At 46.2% G+C, this 26,819-nt stretch overlaps 1 gene segment (V, D, J or C); it reads right to left on the reverse strand.

Moving 5' to 3' along the window:
- Nucleotides 1-2,453: 2,453 nt before the first annotated feature.
- LOC117096645 lies at nucleotides 2,454-26,276 on the reverse strand. The segment is given in 2 exon segments: nucleotides 2,454-2,947; nucleotides 26,045-26,276. Coding segments are annotated over 2 exon segments (462 nt in total).
- Between the last annotated feature and the right edge of the window lie 543 nt (nucleotides 26,277-26,819).

Consider the following 26,819-nt stretch of genomic DNA (forward strand, 5'->3'; position numbering starts at 1 on the left):
TTGCAGCTGGAGAGTCACTGACCAAAGGCCCATGTGAGCTTGTCCCTGCCACCTCACAGTCCTTCAGTGACTCTGTGTGCCTTTCTCAGGGGTCATCGTGCTGATCTGCCTCAGCCTTTCTCTCAAGCTCACAGTCTCCCTTCAAGGAGCTCCTCCTGGCCCTTTCCCTGATCCAGTGACCTTAGGCTCAGGTCAAAGTCACTTTTCTCATTGACTGGAATGACCAATGTCTCCCCTGTAGATTCTCACCTCTGATGAGATGTTCCAACCCTCCCCCTCCACCTGTCTCACTCCTGCCCATTCTGAAAGTCTCACATGAGACTCCACTCCTGTGGATTAGGCCTGTTTGGCCAACTTCCCACCAACCCTCACTCCCACACCCACAGGGACCCTCCCCGACATGGGTCTCCTATTCTTTATCTCTTCCCTCTCAGCTCCTGTTCAGTGGCCGATGACAGCATGCAAAGACAGAGTCATCAAGGCACAGTTGTTAAAGCTTTGGTTGTTGTTTTTAGTTAGGAAAATATTTATAATTCTGCCAGATGAAAACTCACTCATACAACATCTTGGGCCTCTAAAGCTTGGCCACACCAAAACCCTCCTACTCAGAACAGCCCACAGCACCATCTGCTGGGCCCACAGCCACAATCCTTCCAGGGCCTGTGATCCACCTGCAGAACGTGGGTGCTGAGCACCTTGGATCACCCTGATTAGGGGTCCTGGAATATTGGGCCACACAGAAACAGAAGACACCCTTCTATCTTCTCCAGGAGGGACTTCATAGGTGCCTTGGGATTGCTTGATTTGGAAGAAGAAGGATTCTTGAAGTGATAAGAAAGATTTCACAACAAACGTAAGTTACTTAAACAGAACGGCTCATTCGACTCTTTGGGAAGAGGTTAAGGCTTGAGGTAAAAGGCACTTGAACCCAAATGTGCACCCAAACCACTGGCTCTTTAGAAGCTGACAATGTGCCACGAAAAGGACAGAGGAATCCAGGTGGGAAGAGGACATTCCCCACTAGAGTCCACCTCACCCTTCATGCACAACTTTCTCAAACACCTCAGAATTCCCAACGTGGTGCACTTTTGGGGTCACCTTTTCTGACAGCTGCCCACCTTGCCCATATATTTAGGCCTGAATAGTGGCCAGAGGAAGGCTATTTTGGGGGTGGAGCTTGCATTTTTGGTCAAGTTCTCATGTACCCCAGCCTTCTCCAGGCTCCAGGGCTTTGCACCTGCTGTTCCCTCTGCCTGGGATGTCCCCACCCCCCGCCATCCCAGCTCAGCTCACTCCACTGCTTCTCCCCATAGGTTTTATTTTCATTTCTTTGTTTTCACGTAGAAATCAACAAATATACATATTACACATTCGTATTTCCCCTGTGTAGGTTGTTGATTTCTTTCATTTGGGTTAGTTTGTTGTGGTGGCGGTTGTTGCCCGTTTGCAAATGTTTCCGATGAATCCTCGGTGATACCTTTTCACAGGTAACTATGATTTCCTATTGTGTTACCGCTCTGATAAGTTGTCCACAAATTTCTTCCCTATGTGTTTATTAATATTTATTAGTCTGACATTTTTCTTTTTTTTTTTTTTGAGACGGAGTCTCGCTCTGTCACCCAGGTGGGAGTGCTGTGGCCGGATCTCAGCTCACTGCAAGCTCCGCCTCCCGAGTTCACGCCATTCTCCTGCCTCAGCCTCCCAGGTAGCTGGGACTACAGGTGCCACCACCTCGCCCGGCTAGTTTTTTGTATTTTTAGTAGAGACGGGGTTTCACCGTGTTAGCCAGGATGGTCTCGATCTCCTGACCTCGTGATCCGCCCATCTCGGCCTCCCAAAGTGCTGGGATTACAGGCTTGAGCCACCGCGCCCGGCCTAGTCTGACATTTTTCTGTAATTTTTACAGTTTATTTAAACATAAACCCCTACTTTTGGTTTAAAAACTATCATATACATACTTTTAGAATCCAATAATTATTTTTCTGTTCAATTCTTTTTAAATTATACTTTGTTATCATAGCAGTTTTAGGTGTAAAGAAAAAACTGAGCAGTAGGTACAGAGCTCCCATACATTTCCCCCACCCCACCCTTCCAGAGACCCCTTGTTTTCACATAATGCATCCATTTGTACACTTGATAAAATTGTGTAATCCAGTATTAATAGATAAATGCTGATAATTTATCATTAACCATGCTTTTAGTTTACGTTGAGGCTCAGTCTGTGCTGCACAGTCCTATGGGTTCTGCCTCCTGCGGCCCAGGCTGGTCTCAAACTCCTGACCTCAAGGGATCTGCCCACCTTGGCCTCCCAAAGAGCTGGAATTACAGGCATGAGCCACCGCTCCCAGCCAATTTTTTAATCTCTAATCAAATAATTTTTGTCTCTGAAAACATGACGATAAAGTATATAATAGCAATCTAAAAGTTGAACTGAATAAAAAGTTAGAACATTTTGAGATCTACTGGTTTGAAGAAAATTAGGTGTTGGTTGAAGATGTGACAACAAAAGTCACCTCCTGACCTAGGCTTCATCAGAGCCACCAGCAGGGTGAAGGTACTAGGCTGGGAGAGTGGAGAGAGGGTTTTTTTCTCACTTCTCTGTGGGTCTGGAGCACTGTGTAAGCATTAGTGCTGTCATGCCATATCTTACAATAATAGTCAGCCTCATCCTCAGGCTGCAGCCCAGAGATGTGCAGAATTCCTAAGTTAGTTGAGGCATCTTTGGATCCAGAGAAGCGGCTGGGGACTGCAGAGCCCTGGTGCTTACTTGACTCTGAGTAGTAGCTCAGGAGATACCGGGGATTGCTCCCTGGCTTCTGCTGGTACCAGTATACAATTTTTCCACCAACACTGATGTCACTGCTCAGGGTGCAGTTGAGTCTGGCCGATGCTCCCAGGGATGCAGAGAGGGAGGGTGGCTGAGTCAGCACAGGCTGGGAGAGGGAACCTGCAAACACAGACACACTTTAATGATGGAGCTGTTAAGTGTTAAACTCCTTGGGGCTCAAACCAGAGATGCTGACACAGGCTGGGGGCTGCCCCCAGCCCCAGAAAACTGGCTCACCTGTGCAGTGGGAGAGAAGCACAAGGAGAAGAGATGTTCAGGCCATGGTGGACACAGTTGACATGCCAGTCTCAGCTCTGTCACCTGAGGCTGCTTTTATCTTCTTCACGGGCCTGACAGAGGAGGGGCTGTTCCCACACATTTGTTTGTCTTCCTGGTGACCTCGGCCCCACCCCGAGAAGCAACTGCAGTCTGAGCTTGCTTCAGTCCACGGAAAGGACTAACGTGTAAGCCTCAGAGTTGGCCCCATGGGAAGCACCAGGGAGGAAGCAGCTGCTGGGACCTTCCACAGTTCTGTGGGCAGAAGACGCTGCCCTGGGGAGTCTGGTGGGTAGCACAGCTGTGGGTTCCCTCTGTGCAGACCCTGAGACAGACCCACAGTGCCCCCTGCTGCTCACTGGTTAGACTGCAGTCTCTCAGTGGGAATCATGTGAGTGGAGTCACCTGAGAGCCTGGTCCCCATCAGTCCACAGCATCCATGGGTCACACACTCACTCGGTCCTGAGTTACTGATATTAATAAAGAGCTTTTCTATAAGGACTTCTGAGTCACTAGAAGAAGGGCATGTAAGGAATACGAGGACCATCCAATGTGAAGAGGCTGCAGTGAGGGGAGAATGCAGAAGGTTCTGGGAGCAGAGGCCTGAGCAGCTCCTTCCACAGGGAATGGATTGGTTCATGATCTGGGGTTGTAAACAGGAGACAGGATGGATGAAACAGACGCTTTAGAGCGACATCTTTGGTGTCACTTTCAACAAAGAGCCTGAAGTCAGCAGAGCAGGTGAGGATGTGTCAGGAGGGCTGAGGGCTGGTCCCTGGGAGCTGGAGGAGGCTCAGGAGGAAGAACCCACGGGTGACTGTGGCCCCTGACACAAAGTGAGGGAGGGGTGGGGGTGAGGCTGATGGCTGCAGTTGGATTGATTGGGTGTTTTTTGTCTTCATTTGCTGTTATTGCAGGATGAGAGAGAGAGGGGGAGAGACAGAGCCATATGAAGAGAAGCAAATTTGTTTTATATCTTTTTGTAAAATCAAGATTTGAAGGACACAGACACGTTTTAGTCCACTTTGTGCTACTACAACAAAATCCACAGACTGGGTAGTTAATAGAGAACAGATATTCATTTTCTCACTGTTTGTTTTGTTTTGTTTTGTTTTGTTGACGGAGTCTTGCTCTGTCACCAGGCTGGAGTACAGTGGCATGACCTTGGCTCACTGCAACCTCCACCTCCCAGGTTCTAGCGATTCTTCCGACTCAGCCTCCCGAGTAGCTGGGACTACAGGCGCCCGCCACCTCGCCCGGCTAGTTTTTTGTATTTTTTTTAGTAGAGACGGGGTTTCACCGTATTAGCCAGGATGGTCTCGATCTCCTGACCTCGTGATCCACCCGTCTCGGCCTCCTAAAGTGCTGGGATTACAGGCATGAGTCACCGCGCCCAGCTTTCTCACAATTTTTGAGGCTGGTAAGTTCAGGATCAAGGCAGTGTCATCTGATAAGTGTCTTCTTTCTGTGTCCTCACATGGCAGATGGTGGAAAGAAGAGAGACAGACCACACTGCTGCCTCCAGCCTTTGTATAAGGGCCCTAATCCCAACCATGAGGTCTCCATATTCAAGACTATGTCACCTTTTGAAGGCCCACCTCTTAATACTATCACACGGGCAATTAAGTATAAATCCTTTTGGAAGGGAGACATTCAAACCAGAGCACGATGGAAACAGCAGCACTGGAAGGCAGGGCTCCTCACCTCAGTCATTTGCTCCAGGGGGATGGGAGACAGCCTGCAGAATGCAGCTCAGTCTTGGAGAGAGTGGAGGGGATAAGAATGGGACTAGGAATAGACATGGGAGTGCCCCCAGCTCACAGGACAGAGAGGAGAAGCATAAAATCAGGTAGAAATAATGAATGCTTCTTATATTTCTTCTTGCACTTATTCAATCTTTTCAGTGATACATATTCATTAGCCAACTACCCTTCAGGTTTGGGCTCCTGGTGTCAGTGGTCAATTTGGTTAAACAGGTTGTTCACATATTGTTATGTGCAATTATTTTTTCTGCTGATTCACTCAGTTAATAACAATGTGTATGCCATTATTTATAACTATAATTGTGAATTCTCTTCCTTAGTCCTGCTAATTTATATTTTATATAAATTATATTATTAGGGACATGTTTTTGGGTTTGTGTGGGGGGGGGCATTGTTGTTGTTGTTGTTGTTGTTTGAGACATTATCTCAGTCTGTCACCCTGGCAGGAGTGCAGTGGCATTGTCTTGGCTCACTGCAACCTCCACCTCTCAGGCTCAAAGGATCCTCCTACCTCAGGCTCCTAAGTATCTGGGACTACAGGCACATATGCCACCATGCCTGGCTAATTTTTTTTTCTGTACTTTTTAGAGTTGAAGTTTTGCCATGCTGCCCAGGCTGGTCTAGAACTCCTGAGCTCAAGTAATCCACCAGCCCCTGGCCTTCCAAAGTGCTGGGATTACAGGTGTGAGCCACCACGCATGGGCTGATGTGTATTTTATAATTGTTATGTGTTCTTGTTGAATATTTCATTTTATACACATAAAATGTGCCACATTTCCTGATGTAAATAATTTTCATTAAAATTATTTGGTCTGATAAGATAACCACAAGAGCTTTCTACAGGTAAATGTTTGCATCGTGCATTTTTAGCATCCTTTAAAATTTAACACACAAGTAACTTTATTTTAAGGAAATATATTTTTATCTGGATCATCAAAACATTTACATTGAATATAATTGCTGAATATTGTGTCTGAGTTCACCTTTCTCTTTATTTTAGTTGGGCTTTGTTGTTTTATTTCTTTTTTCTTACTTTTTATTTTTCATGAATCAAGTAAGTGTTTCCACTGTATCATTTTACATTAGTACCTATTTAGTTTTGCATTCTATAAGTTTAATAGGAATCCTAGATATTGCAACATATAACCTCACCTTATTAGTGCCCACATTATTTATACATTTTGTGTAATTATTTTATAACATAGAACCTCATAAAAGTTTACACAACGCCTGTCCTTTGTAGTAATTGTGGTTGCTAGAGGTTGTGTATGCACCTAAGTATGAATGATGAAAACCATTATCAGTGGTGGAGGTGGTGTTTTCAACATCAAAGTCATCTTATGTATCCAACACATTCCCTTCCCTGTGCTGTGACCCTGCAGGATTTTTCAGGTGAGTGCCTGGCAGGTCCCTGTCTCTTAAGCACCAAGAAACTGCAGAAATCCCCTCCACCTGTCGTTCAGAGATTTTGCCTCATCTTTTTAGCCTCTTAATATGGTTTGGAATTCAGCATCTGTTTGCACAAGGACCTAATGGGGGTTTGAAGCCCTCAATCTCCAATTTGTTTTTAATCCTCAAGGACACTGAATTACCCTCAAAGCTATTTCAGTATTCTTTGGCATGATCAAGTGCATACTTGCTGTTTAGCCCTTGCGGACATCTGTACCCTCGTCCTGTCTTGTCTTTTTGTCCCAGTCATCCATTCTACGGGATGTTTCCTCTCCATTTATGGAGAGTCTCAGAAACCTGCAGGCTTCAGGAGGCTGCCTCAGGTACAGGGAAGGGCAGGAAGGTGTACAAGTTTTATCTTTGACAACAGAAACCTCAGCACATTCTTCCTGGACCATATGGTGACCACTCTCACTCCTAACCCCAAATAGGACCTTAGTCATGGACACAAACACACACCAAGCCCATGTGCCCAGACATCTGGAATCACCAAGAGTATTTGCCTTCTGAGCTACCTGCCTGTGTGGCAATGCCCAGGCTGGGGATGTTTTATCCTAAAAACCCAGTGTATAGGTCGACTGGATAGGAGGCCACAGACCCAGGGAATGACCTCAGTCCCTCAGTCCTGGAGGAAAAAATGACTGCAGGAATGTCCTGAGTGAGGTGACAGTCACACAAAATGAAAGCGAGTCTATAGGCCAGGCTGTGGGATCAGATGGAAGGCCTGTGCCTCACGTCCCCATGGGGCAGGTGTCCTGGGTTAACACACAGGGCTCTTTCCACATCCTGAAGAGTGATCATCACCCTTGTCCGTAGACAGGATCCCAGAGTATTGCAGGAGCCCAAGTGACCAAACCTAGAGCAAGAGCCCAAAACCAGAACCCTGCAAGCTGGAGACTGGCAGGCATTACCGTCTGGGGCCTCCCGTAGGAGCTGGTGGTGTCAGGCCACACTGTCCACTTGACTCTGCTGCTTGTTCCAGTGCATGAGGAGGTGACCTTAACTTCCAGACAATGTGGCCAGCTGAGGGAGCACGGACTGCATGGAGGACCTTGGAAGAGCTTGCAGGGCACAACCCTGCTGGCACAAAGCCTGACACAGAAGGACACAGCCACCCCTGCATGGTGAAGAGTGACTGATACTTGTCATTTACAAACCTCTTCTTCAGCTCATCCCCGTGTTGAAAGCAAGAGCTGCTGAGGGAGGGTTACATGGAGCCAAAAATGAAAACTGAGGTTCAGAGAGTATGTGATTGCTTCAGTGGGCCCAGAGTAATGATGAGCTATCCCCAGTGCTGATGTGACAAAATCTTGCCATTCTACTTATAGTGTTGCTTCCTCCGGGGCAGTGGATGTAGGAGTCTCTTCTGGGAGCTGAACCTTTGCAGGAGGCTGGACCAGCAGGGAGAGATGCAGAGAACTGTGGGCACAGGACAGGGTCCACTGATTGTGAAAGCAAGAATGGAATGAGAAGTATGAGCAATGGATCATTATACTAGTTGAACTGAAATAAGATATTGTCAGAACTATTTGTCCAAGGAAAGTCAGGTGTTCACAAAAGAAGTTACATTCTGAGCTAGATTTGTCAGAGCCACCAGCCGGGATGACTGCCCCAGGCCTAGAGAGCAGAGGGAAGATTTGTGTCTCACTTTCCCACGGGCCTGGAGCACTGGGTAAGCCTCAGAGCTGCTGTAAAATCCACTGCCCCTGTGCAGACCCTGAAAAAGACCCATTCTCAGGCTGCAGCACAGCGATGTGCAAAATCCTTGCAAAAGCCGACGCATTTTTAGATCCCAAGATGTGACTGGGAGCCCCAGAGCCCTGTTTCTTACTTGAATCCAAGTAGAATTTCAAGAGATATTAGAGAGGGTTTTCCAGATTCTGCCAGAACCAGTCACTGATTTCTTGTGATGGAATCTCTAATTCATTGTGGTGATTATCCAAGGGTATATAAATATCTGAAAACACACAAAATTGGCCACTTTAGATATTGGGGGTTTATTTTATGTTAATTATTCCTCAATAAAAAAACACATAAAAAATAGGCCGAAACAGGCTGGCAACAGTGGCTCACACCTGTAATCCCAGCACTTTGGGAGGCAGAGGCTGGCGATCACGAGGTCAGGAGATCCAGACCATCCTGGCCAACATGGTGAAACCCCATCTCTAATAAAAATACAAAAAGTTAGCCAGGCATGGTGGCGGGTGCCTGTAGTACCAGCTACTCAGGAGGCTGAGGCAGGAAAATGGTGTGAACGTGGGAGGTGGAGCTTGTAGTGAACCGAGATCGCGCCACTGCACTCCAGCCTGGGTGACAAAGTGAGACTCCATCTCAAAAAAAAAAAAAAGAAAAAGAAAAAAAATAGGCTGAAACAAAAAGAACAGGAATACACACTGAGGACCAGTGAGAGGAAGATATTGCTTTGAAAACTCCTGGAAAAAGCGAAAGGATGATGGAGATGCGGGTTCCCCATCAGAAGTAGATCTGAGATTTCACTGCTGGATTTGTCACTCCAGCCCTTGGACTTTAGAGCAGAGACCCTGTGTCCCAAGTTGCAGGGTACAGGACATTCTGTTTTCTGGAGGCCCTTTTCCTAGAAAGGGGCTTCTGTGGGTGACTCTGAGGATGGAGGGGAGGAGAAGCATCTACTCCCAGGTGGGGCCCTTGATGCCCCTGGGCCCAGTGGGGAAGCAACAGCAGCAGAAGCCACAGGCCAGGCCTATGTAGTAGCTGCTAGGCACTCACCCTCCTGGGAAAGGAGGAAGGGGGTTCTTGTCTCACTTCCCTGCAAGCCTGGAACACTGTACAAGCACTCACGCTGCTGCGATGGGACTGGCAGTGATACTCAGTCTCGTCCTCAGCCCAGAGGCCAGTGGTGGCCAGGGAGGCCGAGTTGCCGGACTTGGAGCCAGAGAATTGGTCAGATGCCCAGGAGGCCCAGTTCTTATCACTATGCCTGAGGAGTTTGGGGTCAGTTCTTGGGAGCTACTGCCAACAGTTTACATTATAGCCAGTGCCAATGTAGGAGCTGCTTCCAATGCAGGAGATAGTGAGCCTCGGCCCTGTGGCCCAAGACACTGAGGGTGACTGAGTCAGCACAGACTGAGCTCAGGATCCTGGAAGTGGGAGAGACACAGGCATGGTGATTCTGGGTCGAGAGACAAAAGGAGAGAGCAGGCCCCATGGGCTTCCTAGGGCTTTAGCCATGGCCTTGTATCTTATCGCCTGTGCAGTGTGCAAGGAGGGTGAGGAGGAGAGGAAAACAGGCCATGCTGGAGATTGTCCTGAGTCCTGCCTTCCTTCTGTGCTCACAGCTGAGGCAAAGCTTCCCCAAATCTCTCCCTTCCCCTCTTCATTCTCTGATAATGACGGTCCATCCATGCAAATTAGAGTCCCCAGCCTTCTGATGCCACGCTGGCCTTGGATCAGGCCCCTCTTGTGGATATCAGGGAGACAGGCAGGGGTGGAACTGTGTGTTCCTGGGCATGAGGAGCTCACTGCTGTGATCGCTGAGCAGAGGGCACCATGCAGGCAGTTGGCTGATCACAGCTCTGATCACCCCCAGATCACTTGGTAACCAGCCCTTCATGTCCCCAGGTGTCCAGATCCAGACACTCTCCTGTGACATGATGACCAGAGGCCCCCAGAGCCAGCTGCGCGTTCCGCCTGCCCTGATCACTGCCCCCAGGCTCAGCACCAGGCCAGGCAGGCCCCTTTTGTGATCTTCTCATTATCTCAGGGCAGTTCATGCTTTACTGGTCTTCTTAAGGGTGAATCTGTCCAGGGCTCTTTGGGTGTTCCTAGGTGAGGACTGAGGTGGTGACTCTGTACCAAGTCCTCTTAGATCCAGTCAAGTCCAGAGCAGCAATTGATTCCCGTGGACTCACTTCTCTGGCCATGGGAGACACTAGGTCCTTTCTTCTGGTGTCTTCTGGTGGCTCCTCCCTGCTGGGCAGAGCTCTTCCTCCTCTGTGGACCCGGCAGCGCTGAGGAGAACAGGAGCTCTCTTCTCTAAGGGTGGTGAGGGTATGGGGAGAATCTCTGGGGGGCATTTCTAGAGGGCTATTCTGGTAAAATTTTGTTCTCTAATTTCCACAGACTTGGGGTAATAGCTATTCAGATGCCGTGGTCAACTACTCACCCCTAGAAGTCTGTCCTCCAAGCACTGAACAGAGTTAGTGGCATGGCACATAACTTTCCAGCATTTTTATTGCATAGCAAAAATGGCAAATTTGCTCAATATTTGAAGACTGCAAGAGTTAAAATTACCAATTGTGTCCATCAGTGTTTGATCCCAGGTGAGGCGGAAACATGGTAGCTGGTAGGATCAGCCACTCCAAGTAGGATGTTCAGAAAACATAAATATGGAGCCAGGCAGGTGGCTCAAGCCTGTAATCCCAGCACTTTGGGAGGCTGAGGCAGGGGGATCACTTGAGGTCAGGAGTTCGAGACCAGCCTGGCCAACATGCTGAAACCCCATCTCTTCTAAAAATACAAAAATTAGCTGGGCAAGGTGGCAGGTGCCTGTAATGCCAGTTACTCAGGATGCTGAGGCAGGAGAATCAATTAAACTTGGGAGGTAGAGGTTACAATGAGCAGAGATTGTGCCATTGCACTCCAGCCTGGGTGATAGAGTGGGTCCCTGTCTCAAAAAAAAAAAAAGAAAAGAAAGAAAGAAGAAGAAAGAAAATATAAATATGCTTTACATTCAGTAATGAGTGCTGTGGGAGTAGTATAAACATAAGAGAAATTATTAATCTCTGATTTGTAATGACATTTTTAAATATGTGCAATATATTTTTAAAAACCAAGCTTAAACAAAAAGATTATTTTCTCTATCAAAACATAAAATGAAACAAACTGTGTATGTGGCTACAACAGTTCTGATACTACATTCTGTGAATTCATAATGAATTTTTGCTAGGGATTATGCAGGGTTGGAGAAGGACAGCAGGACTGTCACATTCATATTTATATTGATGAGTAGATTACTAGGCAGTTGCAGTACTGCAAGATTTTAAATATACCATGTAAAATGGAATAGTGACACACAATATTGTCTTGTAAATAAATCCAGGCCATATATGGAACTGAAAATAAATGTGTGCCCCACCTTAGGTTTGCAATTCAGGGGTGTCATTGAGGTTTCTTTTCTTCGAAAGCTGTATTTTCTTAAAAGCATCATTTACAGTCAGTTTTGTAAATAGTTATTGTTTACAGAATACAGGTAATATCGAGTTTTATTTAATATTAGGTAGAAATGCATTATTACCACTGTGCTTGCATCCTGTGTTTTCTTGTCATTGCCTCCTCTGTGTGGATGCATAGAGTTTCCTACTGAATTCTGTTTTCCTTTTCTTCCCACCTGAGTGAACAGGGATCCCATAGTCTCAGCAGTGTCTCACACATAGGATGAGGCTGCCTGTGTCCCCTCCCTGCCCCTGGGTGTTCTCCCTGATGGGTGCCCCCTCAGCTCTCAGGCTGAGGACAGAGAGAAGAGCAGGTTCACAGCTGACACTCCCAGTTTTGCCCCATCCTGAGCTCACTGCAATGTGTCCAGTGTGCTGAGAGGCAGGTCTGCATTTGGTACACGTTTATTGAGTGCCTACCATGTGCTGGGTGCTTTTTGACAGTGGGTATGTGAGTCTGAAGGGAAGAGCCTTGTCCCTACCTCAGGGAGCTGACCCTGAGGGGAAAGATGAGGATGTGATACGTGCAGGGACCTCCCTTCCTCACCTTCACCATTGGAGGCAGTAGAGAGACTGGAGAGGGGGCACTGCCACACTCAGGGATCTAAGAGGGGGTGGGGTGCCTGAGCTCAAGAAGAGGAGATCATCAGAGCAAAAATTTAAGAGCTGAGAGGATAATTATTTATTTATAGTGCGGATGAAGAGCAGTTCCTGACGTGGGTATAGCTGGAGGAACACAGAGATGAGCGATGAGGTCCAGGTGAAGAGGCTGCCAGGGACCATGGGATTAGGATTGAGAAAGGAGGATCTTGGCAGGACCAGAGTCCTAGAAACCCAGGAAGATGACCTCTGTCAGACCAAGGAGGCTGCTGACTGACGGGTTTTCATCTACAGAGAGTGTTGGTGTTGGCAGGAAAGGTGGGCTGGAGCCCTGAATTAGAGGGTGTGACATGAGCAGCACAGGAGAAAACTGAAAGAGGGAAAATAAGTCCTCCCACAGAAATGACTAGGTGGAAAGTGTAAGATGAAGCTCATCTACAATCTGCACATCATCCTCTGGAAACTTCATATAGTGAAATTGTGTTAGTGTGTAGATTTCTGTCAGAGGGGCAGACGAAGTTTCTGGTTTTATTAACCTGCAGGATATTAGCCAGCTTATCTCCACTCAGTAAGTTTGCATCAAAGGCCCTTTTCTTCTGCATTTTAGATCCTGTGCTGTTAACTGTTCATTCCCAAAGCTTTTTCATCCAGTTGGTCTCCTCCCTAATGTATCATTTGAATGAAACATTCAACAAGGTAATTCTGTCTTGTGTAAAGAGCAATGCGCCCATCATTGTAAAAATTCCCCCACCCCTTGTCCCTTGGCAGGTGATCCATTAAGAAGCCAAGGAGATCCCTGATCCTTTGTTACAAATTATATTGTGTTCATCCCAAATTTTTATGTTATAACTGAATTACCAATTTGTCTGTATTGCCAGAGCTGATTGTATTTATTGAAAACTTAAGATGTCAATAATCTTGTATCAACTACACAGGGTTCTTAATGTTTTCTCACTTAGCTGCAGCTCACCTACACCCGTCACAGGTCCTGAGAGCCCAGCTGTGGTCCCTGTCTCCTGACACTCCATTCCTCGGCACCTCCCACTTCTGAACCATGCAGACGTGACCTTTCACCACCAGCGTGTTCCACCCGTGTCCAGGACTCCACAGTCTAATGTTTGTGTCAAAACCAGAGCCTCATCTGGCCCTGCCTGGACTCTCACCTCCTCTTAGTTCACTTCATGTGCAGCAGGTGAATTTTACAACCTTAATAGGTCTCTGCATTTTTGTCATCAACCCCTCTAAATCTGCTCACCCCACCTCTCCAAAACTGGCCTCTCTTCATTTTCCTAAAACGTATCATATTCCTGTGGATATGTTTACTGATGTGCTCTGTTTTCCCCTAAATATCATCAGTTGCTGGAGGACACGGACCTTCCTGTCTTATCCACATTGTACCCTGAGCACCAAAAACACATCCAGAATCTAGCACATAGTAGGAGCTCAGAGCAATGGCGTGACCAGGTGGCCTCTGCAGCATCACTTCTCCTGGGTCAGACACAGATGGACTCTGGGTTCCTGGACCCCTGATCCTTTGTTACAAATTATATTGTGTCCACCCGCCTTTTTTTTTTAAGATGGAGTCTTGCTCTGTCACCCAGGCTGGAGTGCAGTGGGGTGATGTTACCTCACTGCAACCTCTGCCTCCCGGGTTCCAGCGATTCTCCTGCCTCAGCCTCCCAAGCAGCTAGGACTACAGGCATGTACCACCATGCCCAGCTAATTTTTTGTATTTTTAGGAGAGACGGAATTTCACCATGTTAGCCAGGATGGTCGTGATCTCCTGACCTCATGATCCGCCCACCTCAGCCTCCCAAAGTGCTGGAATTACAGGCATGAGCCACTGAGCCTGGCCCCCCAGTAGATTACAGGCATGCGCCACCGTGCCCGGCTCCCCGATTTTTTATGTTATAACTAAATTACCAATTTCTCTGTATTGGGAGATCTGGACACTAAGATAGTTAGGAATCAATGAGGTCATAAGAATGAGTCTCTAATCCAAAAGGACTAATGACTTCATCAGAAATTTGTACAAAAACCACACACAGACCTAGGGGTGGCCATGTGAGGACACAGTGAGAAAAGAGCCATCTGGAAGCAAAGGAAAGAGGGCAAAGAGAAAACCAAATGGGGTGGCGCCTTCATCTGGTCCTTCAGACTCCAGAAGAGTGAGAAAATAAATATCTGTCGGGGAAGACTCCAGTCTGTGGTGTGTTGCTGTGGAAGCCCCGGCTAACTGATTCACCCATATGTACTCCACTACGGGGAATCTGGCCTCTGGCGTTCAGGACCAGCTGCTGCCTCTGAGAAAAGAGCGCACGGTATTGTTGCAAAGGGTGAATTTGGGGCAGATATTGAGAGGGTGAGGACACATTCCCTAGAAAAATTACCCTGAAGAAGTTCTCAGGCCCCAGTTTTAGGACATACTAGTGAAAGAACACATTGACTTAGCTGCAGAGTAGGGGGTGCATGGGAGAGCTACATGGCTGGGCACACCGTGTGTTTTGGTCTCACTTTCTTCAACCCGGGGCACTGTGAAAGCACTCAGGCTGTTTCTGTAGAACTGGCAGTAATGATCAGCCTCATCCTCAGGGTGTAGCACAGTGATGGTCAGGAAAATGGAGTTGCCAGACTTGAAGCCAGAGAATTGTCAGGGACCCACAGGGCTCCCCAATTGTTTTCATAGATGAGGAGTTTGGGGGTCATTCCTTGGAGCTGCTGGAACCAGTGTACATCAGACCAACAACCAAAGTGGAGCTGCTTCCAGTGCGGGAGATGGTGACCCTCTGGCCCAGAGCTCCAGGGACTGAGGGTGACTGAGTCAGCGCAGATGGGGCCCGAGGCCGTAAAAGTGGGAAAGACACAGACATGGTGATTCTGGGTCTATCAATAAGAGGAGAAAGCAGCTCTCCATGGGCTTCCCAGGGCCCCTTCCATGGCCCCATGTCCAGTCACCTGTGCAGTGAATAAAGAGGGGAGCCGGAGAGGGGACCAGGCCATTCTTGAGATTCTCCTGAGTCCTGCCTTTTTGCCCCACAGTTGAAGTAAAGCTTTTCCCAACTCTCTCCTTTTCTCTCTTCATACTCTGAGATGGGGAGGATCTCCTCATGCAAATGAGAACCCTAAGCTTTCTGATCCCACCCTAAGCCCTGGATAAGACTCTTCTGCCTGAGGGCGTCACGAGAATAAGTATGAGTACTGCTGTGAGCGGTTCAGGGGTGAGGAGGTCACAGCTGTGAGCCCTGAACAGAGAGCACCAGACAGGGGAAGTGACTGGTCTCAGCTCCGAACACCCCCAGAACCCTCAGGAACAGGCTCCAAGTGCCTTCGGCTGTCCAGGCCTAGACGCACCACTTTATAATATGCTAACTGTTTATGTTTAGTATTATTGTGGAAGTAAAATAAACTCCGATTACCTTAAGAAATAGTTTAGGGTATTTTTGTAAATGTAATTTTTTTGAAACAAAAATAGTTGAAGGTGTCCAAGTTCAATTTCAAATATTGTAGAGACTTCATCTTGAGTGTGACATTGAAAGTGAATATGTCATTCACTAATACCCTAGGAGCTCCTACTGTTCATTTATATGGGAGCAGAAGTCATTGAGGACACCATACACCCAGTCTGTGCAGTGGCTGGGGCTGACTATGGATCGGTGTCCACTGGGCACATCCTGTCCCTCAGTTCTATACCTCCCAGAATGCATTGTGCCACACCCACCTATTGTGACCCTCAGTGGAGACCCTTGAATTTAACCCAATGTCATCTGTCTGCAGTGGGTGCAAAGCCTGCAGGTTTTCAGGTGTAGGGACACCAGCAAAGGATTAGATTTCAGAGCCAGATGGGGACTTGTACTAAATTACTCTTACTGTCTCTCAAATCAACACATTTTAGTCGCCTCAAATTCTGTTATTGCATTTAGGTGACTTTCACGTGTACTTTCAACTAGCACACGTGAGAGTTTTTGTATAAAATATGTTATTTATTTTACAAAAGCTTATAAAATAGAAATGTTGGACAGTAAATACAAGAAATATTATAGATCAACAGTATAAACACACATAAATATTTAACATTTATGTTTGATTCCTTTCCTTCAAATTTTCTGTTCCTTCAATATTACAGTTTTATAATAACACTTTCTATAGAGAAAGAAGGAAAATAAATCTAATGGAAATATCACATATTGTTTCTCTGTCATCTGCCCAGGTTAGTGCTGGCTGCCATAGAGCATGTGCTTGTAGTGTATAGCTTCCAGTCCTGCACCGTTACGGCCAGGCTCCAGGAGAGTCAGCTCAGTAGGAGGCAGGAGAGATTCCAGAAGCCAGTCTACATCAGATTGTTCTGGGAGCAGAAATACTCATATAAACCACAAATCATATTCTTAGCAAACTTATGCCTGTATTCTTACCAACTACTGGCTATTGTTTGAAGTCAAGTTATACTTTTTAGCACTGATATAAATATGATTTTGAGTGTTCTTGGATTTTTGAATGGAGATGTCGAATAATTGAGTCATAAACTGCTACATGAACTGTATTTTAAACACAAATCTTCAGTAATGCTTTCAAAATAATAAAACTGTAGTTGCTTCCTAACATTGATGTTCTTAAAAATCTTCTGGAGAAATTGTAAAAACATGTTACTGGATACCAACTCAAGTTTCTTTGTCAGTAGGTCCAGGAGAAAAAATTTCATTTCTGGCAAACTTCCAGGTAAAACTCTCATTTCAGTGACAAAAGAAAGGCTATTGGATCTCCATCACTGAAATAATGAATAAAGACATGTCTGTTAGTGCTCTTGAATAAGAAGAGTCTTCCTGCCAATGGGCAGTCTCTGAGTGTCACTGTGGGTTCATGTATTTTGGAGCAGAGCTCCCTCCTTTTATTACTCTAGGCAGACAGAGGAGAGAAAGCACAAACTTGGAAGAGTCACACTAGAGACATGGACACACCCTGAGAGAGACTAGATGAAGCACCTGGCAACGAATCCCCGGACAGGAGAATGGGGCAAGGAGAATCACTCCTCCTCAGGGTGTTGACCGTTGCCATCCTCTCACTTTCTCTTCTGATTCTAAGAGCTGAGGCCCTCTTCACGCATAAAGAGGTGTTTAAAGTTGCACTTACCCCTGGGTTTAAATCGCTGGGAATATGCCACTACTCGTAACCAGTGTACAGTGATGATAAGATACAGTATCTGGCTGAGTCCATGTAACGAGGAGGTCAGCTTTGTTCCCAAGGATGGTGCCTAAGAAGCAATCACAGACCCCAGAAGATCAAGTGCTTCACCCCTAGGAACCTCAACCCCACATTTTTTTCTGGAAAGCCTGAGGACTGAAGAATGAAATGAGTGTGTTCTCCCTCCTGCCACACGATCTGGTTTATGGCAAATCTAACCCCATACTTTTGAGCATTTTATTCCCTCCCCAGTGAAAGGATTGCTATTACTTTGTAGGTGAGCAGCAGGCCCTCCTTCCTCCAACAAAGAGCCCAATAGGAATCCACAGTGCTGTGTCTGGGGAGGGTTCTCTAGCTGCCTCCAGATACAGGGGTCTCTCACTGGCTCAGTTCTGGGAACTACCTTCAGTAGCTGCAGTGGGGGACCAGGGATGGGGGTTCTAACACACAGAGCAGTACTACCAGTACTAGCCTCTCAAGGCTGCCTCTTCCTTGCACAAAGAAGACATCAATAGTAAGGAATACCTCCAGTGGAACTGCAGATTTCCAGGATAAAAATCATATTACCATTATATTATGGAATTTATCCAAGCGTCAAAAATAACAAATTAAGAAAACATGCACCTCGTAATCAGAAATAGAAAAGGCGCTATGACTCAACAAGTTAGTGTGAACATCATGGAAAGGAAAAAACACCCTGTACTCATCAGACGCCTGTGAAACAGAAGGACCTGGAAGGGGGAAGAGGGGATCTGGGAAAGTAGGACGAGGGCCAGAAGATAAAATTTATCCATTTCCTTTGATAATACAATTTTTTAGAAAAAATATGTTCACCACCATGCAAAGTAAGATGTAATTTGACAGTCATTTCTGAACTATAAATTTGTTTAACAAAATTTGTACATTATTGTTTCTTCCTTTATTATCTAGATATGCAGGACGCAGCTCATATTAGATGCAGAGGTTCATATTAAAGTATTTTATGGCCAATAATAAAAAATATATCTGTCTACCTGTGTGTGTATTTGTGTGTGTGTGTGTGATTTTTAGATAAAGATAATAATCTAAAGTTTAATTCAGAAATTTAAATAAAATCCAGAAAGGGTAACAAATATCCTAAACCCTAAAAATAACAACTTCCGTCATGCAACATAAAACCCAATGAAAGAAAATAATAGATAACAGACTAGTCAGGTTTATGATTTAAAAATATGACCAATAGGAATCAAAACACCTAAAATATCCAATGCTATCCTAAGCAAAAAGAACAAAAATGGATAAATCACATTACCTAATTTCAAACTATACTTCAGATCTGTAGTAACCAAACAGCATGTTACTGGCATAAAAGAAGACACCTAGACCAATGGAACAAAACAGAGAACCCATAAATAAATCCACACATCTACAGTGAACTCACTTTCAACAAAATGTCAAGAACATACACTGGGGAAAAGACAGTCTGTTTATTAAACAGTGCTGGGAAAACTGGATATCCATATGCAAAGACCCCTATTTCTCACCCCACACAAAAATCAAATAGAAATGGATTAAAGACTTAAATCTAAGACCTCAAACTGTGAAACTACTACCAGAAAACTTCAGGGAAAATCTCCAGGACATTTGTCTGGGTAAAAATTTGTTGAGCAATACCCCACAAGCACAGGCAACCAAAGCGAAAATGGACAAATGGGATCATATCAAGTTAAGAAGATTCTGCACTGCAAAAGGTATAATCAGCGAAGTGCAGAGGCAGCACACAGAGTGGAAGAAAAGATTTGCAAACTTCCCATCTGACAAGGGATTAACAACCAGAATAAAGGAAGAGCTCAAATAACTCTACAGGAAAAAATCTAATAATCTGGTCAAAAGATGGGCAAAAGATTTAAACAGATGTTTCTCAAAAGAAGACATACAAGTGGCAAAACGTCACATAAAAAGGTGCTCAAAATCATCAATTATCAGAGAAATGCAAATCAAAACTACAATGATATATTATCTCATCCCAGATAAAATGGCTCATATCTAAAAGACAGGCAATAACAAATGCTGGCAAGGATGTGGAAAGAAGGGAATCCTCATACACTGCTGCTGGGAATGTAAATTAGTACAGCCACTATGGAGGACCACTTGGAGGTTCCTCAAAACAACTAAAAACAGGGCTACCATATGATCCAGCAATTTCACTGCTGGATAGATATCCAAAATAAGGAAAATCAGTATATCAGAGAAATATCTGCACTCCTATGTTTGCTGCAGCACTGTTTAGCTAAGATTTGGAAGCAATCTAAGTGTCCATCAACAGATGAATGCATAAAAAAATGTGGTAAGTATACACGATGAAGTACTATTCAGCCATAAAATAGAATAAGAGTCTGTCATTTGCAATAACAGGGATGGAAATGGAGATCATTGTATTAAGTGTAATAAGACAGTCCCAGAAAGGCAAATATCACATGTTCTCGCTTTTTTATGGAATCTAAAAATCAAAACATTTGAACTCATGTACATAGAAAGTAGAATAATGGTTAACAGAGGCTGGGAAGGTAGTAGCAACTAGGGGGTGATGTGGGAATGGTTAATGGGTATAAAAAATAGTTAGAAAGAATGAATAATACCTACCATTTGATAGCACAACAGGATACCTGTGGTCATAATAGTTTAATTGTACATTTTTTAATTAGGGAAAGAGTGTAATTGGATCATTTGTAACACAAATGATAAATGCTTGAGGGGATGGATATACCATTCTCCATGATATAATTATTTCACATTGCACGCCTGCATCAAAACATCTCATAAACTCTGTAAATATATACACCTGCTATGTACCCACGATAATAAAAAATTAAAAAGAACAAAAGCGTAAAGCATTTGTCATATATTTCATCGTAAATACATTACGAATTCAATGTGACTGATGAGTCGTCTTGGTCTCTGACAGCTTTCCTGGGGCTGCGTTTTCTCTCCTGAAGACTGTGCTAATGCATGCTGCCTGCTCTTTGCTAGAGCATTAATGAGCACCATTGCATTGTATCTGGTAACTTTATCTTTCTCTCCCACAGGGTATCAGGGAAGCAGCACTGGAAGCTCCAGGGTTCTCTCCCTGCTTGGGGCATTTAACACATGGCTCAGCACCTCTCATACCTGCTCTCCCTCCAAAGTTCATGCTTATTCCCCACAGACCTCACAAATGTCCTGTTCTCAGCCTAAATCCTAGTGGTCAGAGGTCCAGCATGGGTTCTACTTGTGAATATGCCGAGGAATTTTCACATCTATGTTCATAAATGAAATTGTTCTATTTTATCCAAAACCCAGTGCTCATGTGTGTCCTGTAGCCCAGGTACAAGAAAGTCACTCTTCAGGGAGGTCACTGCTTATCCAAGTGTGTAAGAGCCAGTGGAATGTTTTCCAATGTGGCCTGGTAACCCTGCCCTACTTGCCTCAGATCCCAGGTCTTCCAGCATCCCTGGTACTGCCCAACCCTCCTGGAAGGGCCTTCTGACTGTTGGCAGATGGATCTTTCTGATGTCACTACTCAGGGCAGCAGAATGAGTAAGTCTTTCTGCGGACAACACTGCAGCTGACACATCATTTCTTCCAGGCCACTAATGACCTCTGGGCAGCAAATTATAGGATGTGTTACAGGATCGTAAACCAAAAATAAAATTCTAAGACTCCCATCCATCTGAACAGACCCCTCCTCTTGGCCAAGGGCATTCCAAAGTTAATCTGAAAGAAAGTTTAGGCCATAATGGGAAGGGGGAGCCAGATATGCCTGCTCATTTTTGGAATTTCTGAGAGAACAGACTTTTTACATCTGATAAGAAACATTTGCAATCTATTCTCTCCGAAGCCTGCTACCTGGAGGCTTCCTCTGCACAATAAAACCTTTGTCACTACAATGCCTTAATTTAACCCAGGCATTCCATTGGTTCTAAGTCTTTAGACAATAACTTAACTCTTTTAACCAATTATCAAAAAGACAATCTTTGGAGCCCCCCTACTTTGAGTTGTCCTGCTTTCCTGTACTGAACCAATGTACATCTCACATGTGTTGATTGATGTCTCATGTCTCCTTAAAAATGTATAAAACCAAGTTGCAGCCTGACCACCTGAGGTACATGTTCTCAGGATGTCCTGAGGGCTGCGTTGTGGCCCATTGGTCACTGATATTTGGCTTGGAATAAATCTCTTCAAATATTTTACAGAACTTGACTTTTTTTTTTTCTTTTTTCTTTTTTCTTTTTTTTTTTTTTTGAGACAGAGTCTCGCTCTGCAGCCCAGGCTGGAGTGCAGTGGCCGGATCTCAGCTCACTGCAAGCTCCACCTCCCGGGTTCACACCATTCTCCTGCCTCAGCCTCCCGAGCAGCTGGAACTACAGGTGCCTGCCACCGCGCCCGGCTAGTTTTTTTGTATTTTTAGTAGAGACGGGGTTTCACCGTGTTAGCCAGGGTGGTCTCAATCTCCTGACCTCGTGATCCGCCCGTCTCGGCCTCCCACAGTGCTAGGATTACAGGCTTGAGCCACCGCGCCCGGCAGAACTTGACTCTTTTCATTGACAGTTCCTGTGAGCTCAGGATATCTCACTCATCCCACTCAAGTTATATAAGTTATTTTAAGATCTAAACATCATCAGAGAACAAGACTCTGAGCAGGCTGAGGTTTTGTCCCACTTCCCCACCTGCGTGTGTCAGCGTGAGAAGTTCTGCTGTGCTCAATCATACAGTAATAGTCAGCCTCATCCTCAGGCTGGAGATCAGATATGAGCAAGAGCCCTTTATTGGACCAGGTTTCCATCAATCCAGAGAAGCGCCTGGGGACCCCGGAGCCCTGGTCATGAAGTGAATTTTGGTAGTGGCTCAGGAGATACCGGGGAGGGCTCCCTGGCTTATGCTGGTACCAGTATATCCAGTAGAAATCAGCACCAAAGCCACTGCTCAGGGTGCAGGAGAGTCTGGCTGATGCTCCTGGAGATGCAGAGAGGGAGGGCGGCTGAGTCAGCACAGGCTGGGAGAGGGAATCTGCGGACACAGATGCACATGGGTGTTGGGTCACCTACCAGCATAAAGTTGCTGTAAGATCTTAGCCAGAGGGGATTGGTGAAGCCTGAGGGACATGCCCTGGACATAGGAGGCCTGTCCCTACCTGCGAATTGAGAGAGAAGCAGCAGGAGAGGGGCCCAGGCCGTGGTCAGCACAGTCCTCCTGAGGTCCTGAGCGGGAGTGGGCTGCCTCAGGCCTCTTATCCCCTCCACTGACCTCACAGAGGAGGAGTTATGGATGCAAATGTGTCCCCCACACTGCCTGCCTCTACCTCACCCTATGTATTGATTCAAGTCCTAGGGTCTGTTGGAGGCGGAGTCTGGCAGGCCAGACCTGGGAGGAAGTGGGTGCTGGGACCATGCCCAGGGAGGATGCAGCTGCTGAGTCAGGCTCAGTGAGGGCAAGGTCCACTGCCCAGCCCTGGGGAATTTGTGGGGTGGGAGGGGTTGGCATAGCTGTGGCTGCACACTGGGCAGACCTGCAGTGTCCCCTGCTGCTCTCTGTCCAGACTTCATTCTCTCAGTGGAAATCATATATGTGGTGTTGGTCTGGGAGCTTGGCGAGTATCAGTCCAGAGGCATTTATGGGCCATGCCCCGGTCATGCCCCTGATTACTGATATGAACAAACAGACTTTTTCAGTAAGTTTTTCTTGGATTACTAGAAGGACATGTACAAACTATCACCCCCATCCAATGAAAGGAGACTGTAGGAAGTTGGGAATGCAGAGGGCTCTGGGAGCAAAGCCCTGAGCAGCTCATTCCACAGGGGCCAGAGAAGGAGATGACTGTGACTCAGATCTCACTGGGATGTGGGGTCCTGCTCTGGGACTAGCAGTCACACATTACTAGGGAGAAATAGGACTTTGGAAATGAAGAGACATTTTAAATGCCAGATTGGATTAAAATGCCCTCACCTGACTTGCCCCTCACACTTCACTTGTTCAATCCTCTCATCAGTGATGTATTCTGTCATCCCCTTAGCATGTCATGGCGCGTCTCTGTGCTTCAGAGTGAGGGGCTTGGCTTGATTCACTATGGGAGGTTGTTTCAGGTTGTGAACTGGAGGCAGAATAGATGAAACTGACACTTTAGAAAGACATCTTTTGGTGTCAGGTTCAACAAAGAGCCTGAAGGCAGCCAAGCAGGAGAAGGGGTGTCAGGAGGGGCCATGGCTGATCCCAGGGATCTGGAAGAGGAAGGAAGTGAGAGATGCCAGGGGAGAAAAAACCATGGGATGACTGTGTCCCTGGATGGAGCATAAGAGAGAGACAGGCATGAAGCTGAGTGTTGTAGATGGATTGTTTTATCGTCATTAACCGGCACGCAGGATGAGAGAGACAGAGAGCTTCTCCTGGGAGTTGGTGGGGCCAGGCCACACTGTCCACCCAACTCTTCTGCTTTTGCCAGTGCAGGAGGAGGGGACTGTTACTTCCAGATGGTGGGGCTGGCTGAGTGAGCACAGACTTCAGGCAGGACCCTGGAAGGGAACATGGGGCACACAGCTCCTGGCATAGAGCCTGGCACAGGAAGGCACAGCCACTCTTTTATGATGATGACTGATGGGCATTGGCGCATCCCTGCTTTGACACCCCTGCTTTTTGAAAAAAGAAAAGCCCCTGCAGGGCAATGGACCAGCAGGGAGAGAGACATAGACCTGTGAGCACAGGGCAGGGTCCACCCGCATTTGGCAAGAGCAGGGAAGAAGGCCTGCAGAAGCCCCAGGAGCCTATGCCTGGGTCTTGTTTCAGGACAGTGAGGTGGAGGAGACCCAGGGAAGGATGGAGACACCAATAACCCTGATCCTTAGGACCCAAAAAGAAGGCAGAGCTGCTTCAAATCCCTTACACACATTTATATCCCAAGGAGAGATGAGGACCTGAGATGGGCATTTGTATGTGTAGTATTAGGTGGACCACAGTACCCAGACACATGGGTAGCATTAGGTAGGCCAAAATAGTGGGCACTATTGCTGTAAGACAAACCCACACTCTTTCTGAGACAGGCTAACGCAGCTATTGGAAATAACCTTTGATTATGTAGAAAAGGATCTTGGGTTCTCTACACAAAAATGAAAGACGCAGGTTCCATTTCTAACCTTTGGAAAGACAATCAGGGACGGGCATATCACACTGGTGCCCTCTCCTGTAAAGAGCCTTCTGAGTACTTATTCTCCAACAGATAACAGGTCACAGCGTCCTTCCCTGGGGTGAAGAACAACCAGAACCATGTCACTCCAGGTGCACAGTGCAGGTGACAGCATAATTTCAGCTCAGCAGCACCCAGTGCCAGGCCTGTTGCAACCACACTCTGCCCATCAGCCTCAGAGATGTGAGTTCTGCTCCTGGTCTGTGCTCTTCTGACTAAAGCTGTCCTCCCTTGGCTCACCTTGGTCACTCAAAATGACACCTGCGTTCCTGGATTCGGAAGGCACCTTCCTACTCACCCCTTTCTTAAATACAGTTAGATCCCACGGCAGTTGAGAAGGATTTTCCCAGGGCTGTTGTTTCATTGATGTTTTCTGTTACATTTTGCATTTCTTTGTTGAGATTTTTTTATCTCCTCATTCCCTGCAAACCTATTTTTACTGGAAGACCTTACAATGATTCCTTAGACAACTTCGGGTAGAATTGTTATTATAAAAATTTTAATCACATTGAGTTTTCCAACTACAAACAAGGAAAATCAGCTATTTTAAGGTTTTTTTATAATGACTCTTGCATTATTTTATAGTTTTCAGTTTAAGACTTTCCATTTTTAATATTTACCCTTAAATATGCTATATTGAAGTTATTATAAATTATACTCTTTTTATTTCAAAACATGTGATGGTTTATTGCTAATATAGAGAATGCAATTCCATTGTGAATAGTGGTATTGTATCCAATGCCTAGATTGAAGCTCTGGGACCAGAAGCATCTCTGAGTCACTCCTAGACTCTGAGCTGGGCATGGCCTGAACCAGTCTCTTTTGATCTCCTCCAAAGTCTCCATTCAGAGAATTTTTGTCTCTGAGCAAGGGATTTCTGCCTGTGAAAACCAGAAAGAAATGAGAAGGTATGAGCATGAATCAATATAAAAGTGGAATTGAAGAAAATAAAGTCACATTTTCAGATCTACTTGTCTGAAAAAAAAAATCAGGTGCTGGTTGAAAATCTAAAATATAAGTCACCCAGTGAGATAAACTTTATTAGAGCCACCAGCAGAAGTGACTACACCAGGCCAGGAGATCAGAGAAGAGGTTTTTATAATCTCCCAGTGGGTCTGGAGTACTGTGTGAGTCTTGGAGCTGCTGTGCTACGTACAACAGTAATAGCCTCATCCTCCGGCTTCAGTCCAGGGATGTGCAGAATCCCTGCATTGGCCCGTGTATCATTGGATGCAGAGAAATGAATGGGAACCCCAGGGTCCTGAGTGATATCTGAGTCTGAGTAGCATCTCAGGAGACACCTGGGAGGGCTGCCCGGCTTCAGCTGACCACTATATTGCAAAATTACCAACTCTGAAGCCACTGCTCAGGATGCAGGTAAGTCTGGCTCACGCTCCCGGAGATGCAGAGAGTGAAGTCATCTGAGTCAGCAAAGGCTGGGAGAGGGAACCTGCAAGCACAGACACTCGTGGGGGCTGGGGCAGGAACCAGAGATACATGTCTTGGGGATCTGAACCAGAGGGGCTGACACAAGCTAAGGAGCTAACCCTAGACACCTAAAACCGGTTCTCACCTGAGCAATGACAGAGGAACATGAGGAGCGGAGGGGTCCAGGCCATGGTGGACGCCACCTCCTGTGGCCTCAGAGAGGCTTGGCTCAGGCCTCTTTTATCTCCTCCAGGGGCCTGAAAGGGGAGGATCTGTCCACACAGATTTGTGTATCCTCCTGGTAATCTTTGTTCCACCCTAGGAAGAGCTGAAGTCTGAGCACGATTCTTTAGACTTAGTGGACTGGTGGGTGAGACTCAGCATTTGTCCCATGGGAGGGGTAAGTGAGGAAGCAGCTCCTGTACCTTCCACAGACCTGTGAGTAGGAGACTCTACCCAGCCCAGAGAACACACAGCTGTGGTATCTTCCTCAGTGAGTGCAGGCTCCATTGCCCAGGGATAACAGATATGTGGGCACCACTGTTCAGAGCTTGGAAAGACCCAGATTGTCCCCTGCTGCACAATTCAGTCTTTCAATCAGAATCATGTGAGTGGAATTGGCCTGAGTGCTGGCTCCCTGTCAGGACGCAGCATCCATGGACCGCACCCCTGCTCTGTGTCAGACAACTTATATTCGTAACCATCCTTTTTGATTGAGGGATTTCTAGACTAACAGGAAACAGGAGAAATGAAAAACATGACAACTGTTCATTGTGAGGAGGCTGCAGTAAGGGGAAAATGCAGAGGGCCCTGGGAGCAAAGACCTGAGCAGCTCCTTACACAGGGGCCAGGGAAGAAGGCAACTGTGACCTGGCTCTGAGTGGAGAGTGGGGTCCTGCTTGGGGACACACAAAGCAAAC

Source organism: Trachypithecus francoisi, unplaced genomic scaffold, assembly GCF_009764315.1.
Source record: "Trachypithecus francoisi isolate TF-2019V2 unplaced genomic scaffold, Tfra_2.0 Lachesis_group14, whole genome shotgun sequence".
NCBI lineage: Eukaryota > Metazoa > Chordata > Mammalia > Primates > Cercopithecidae > Trachypithecus > Trachypithecus francoisi.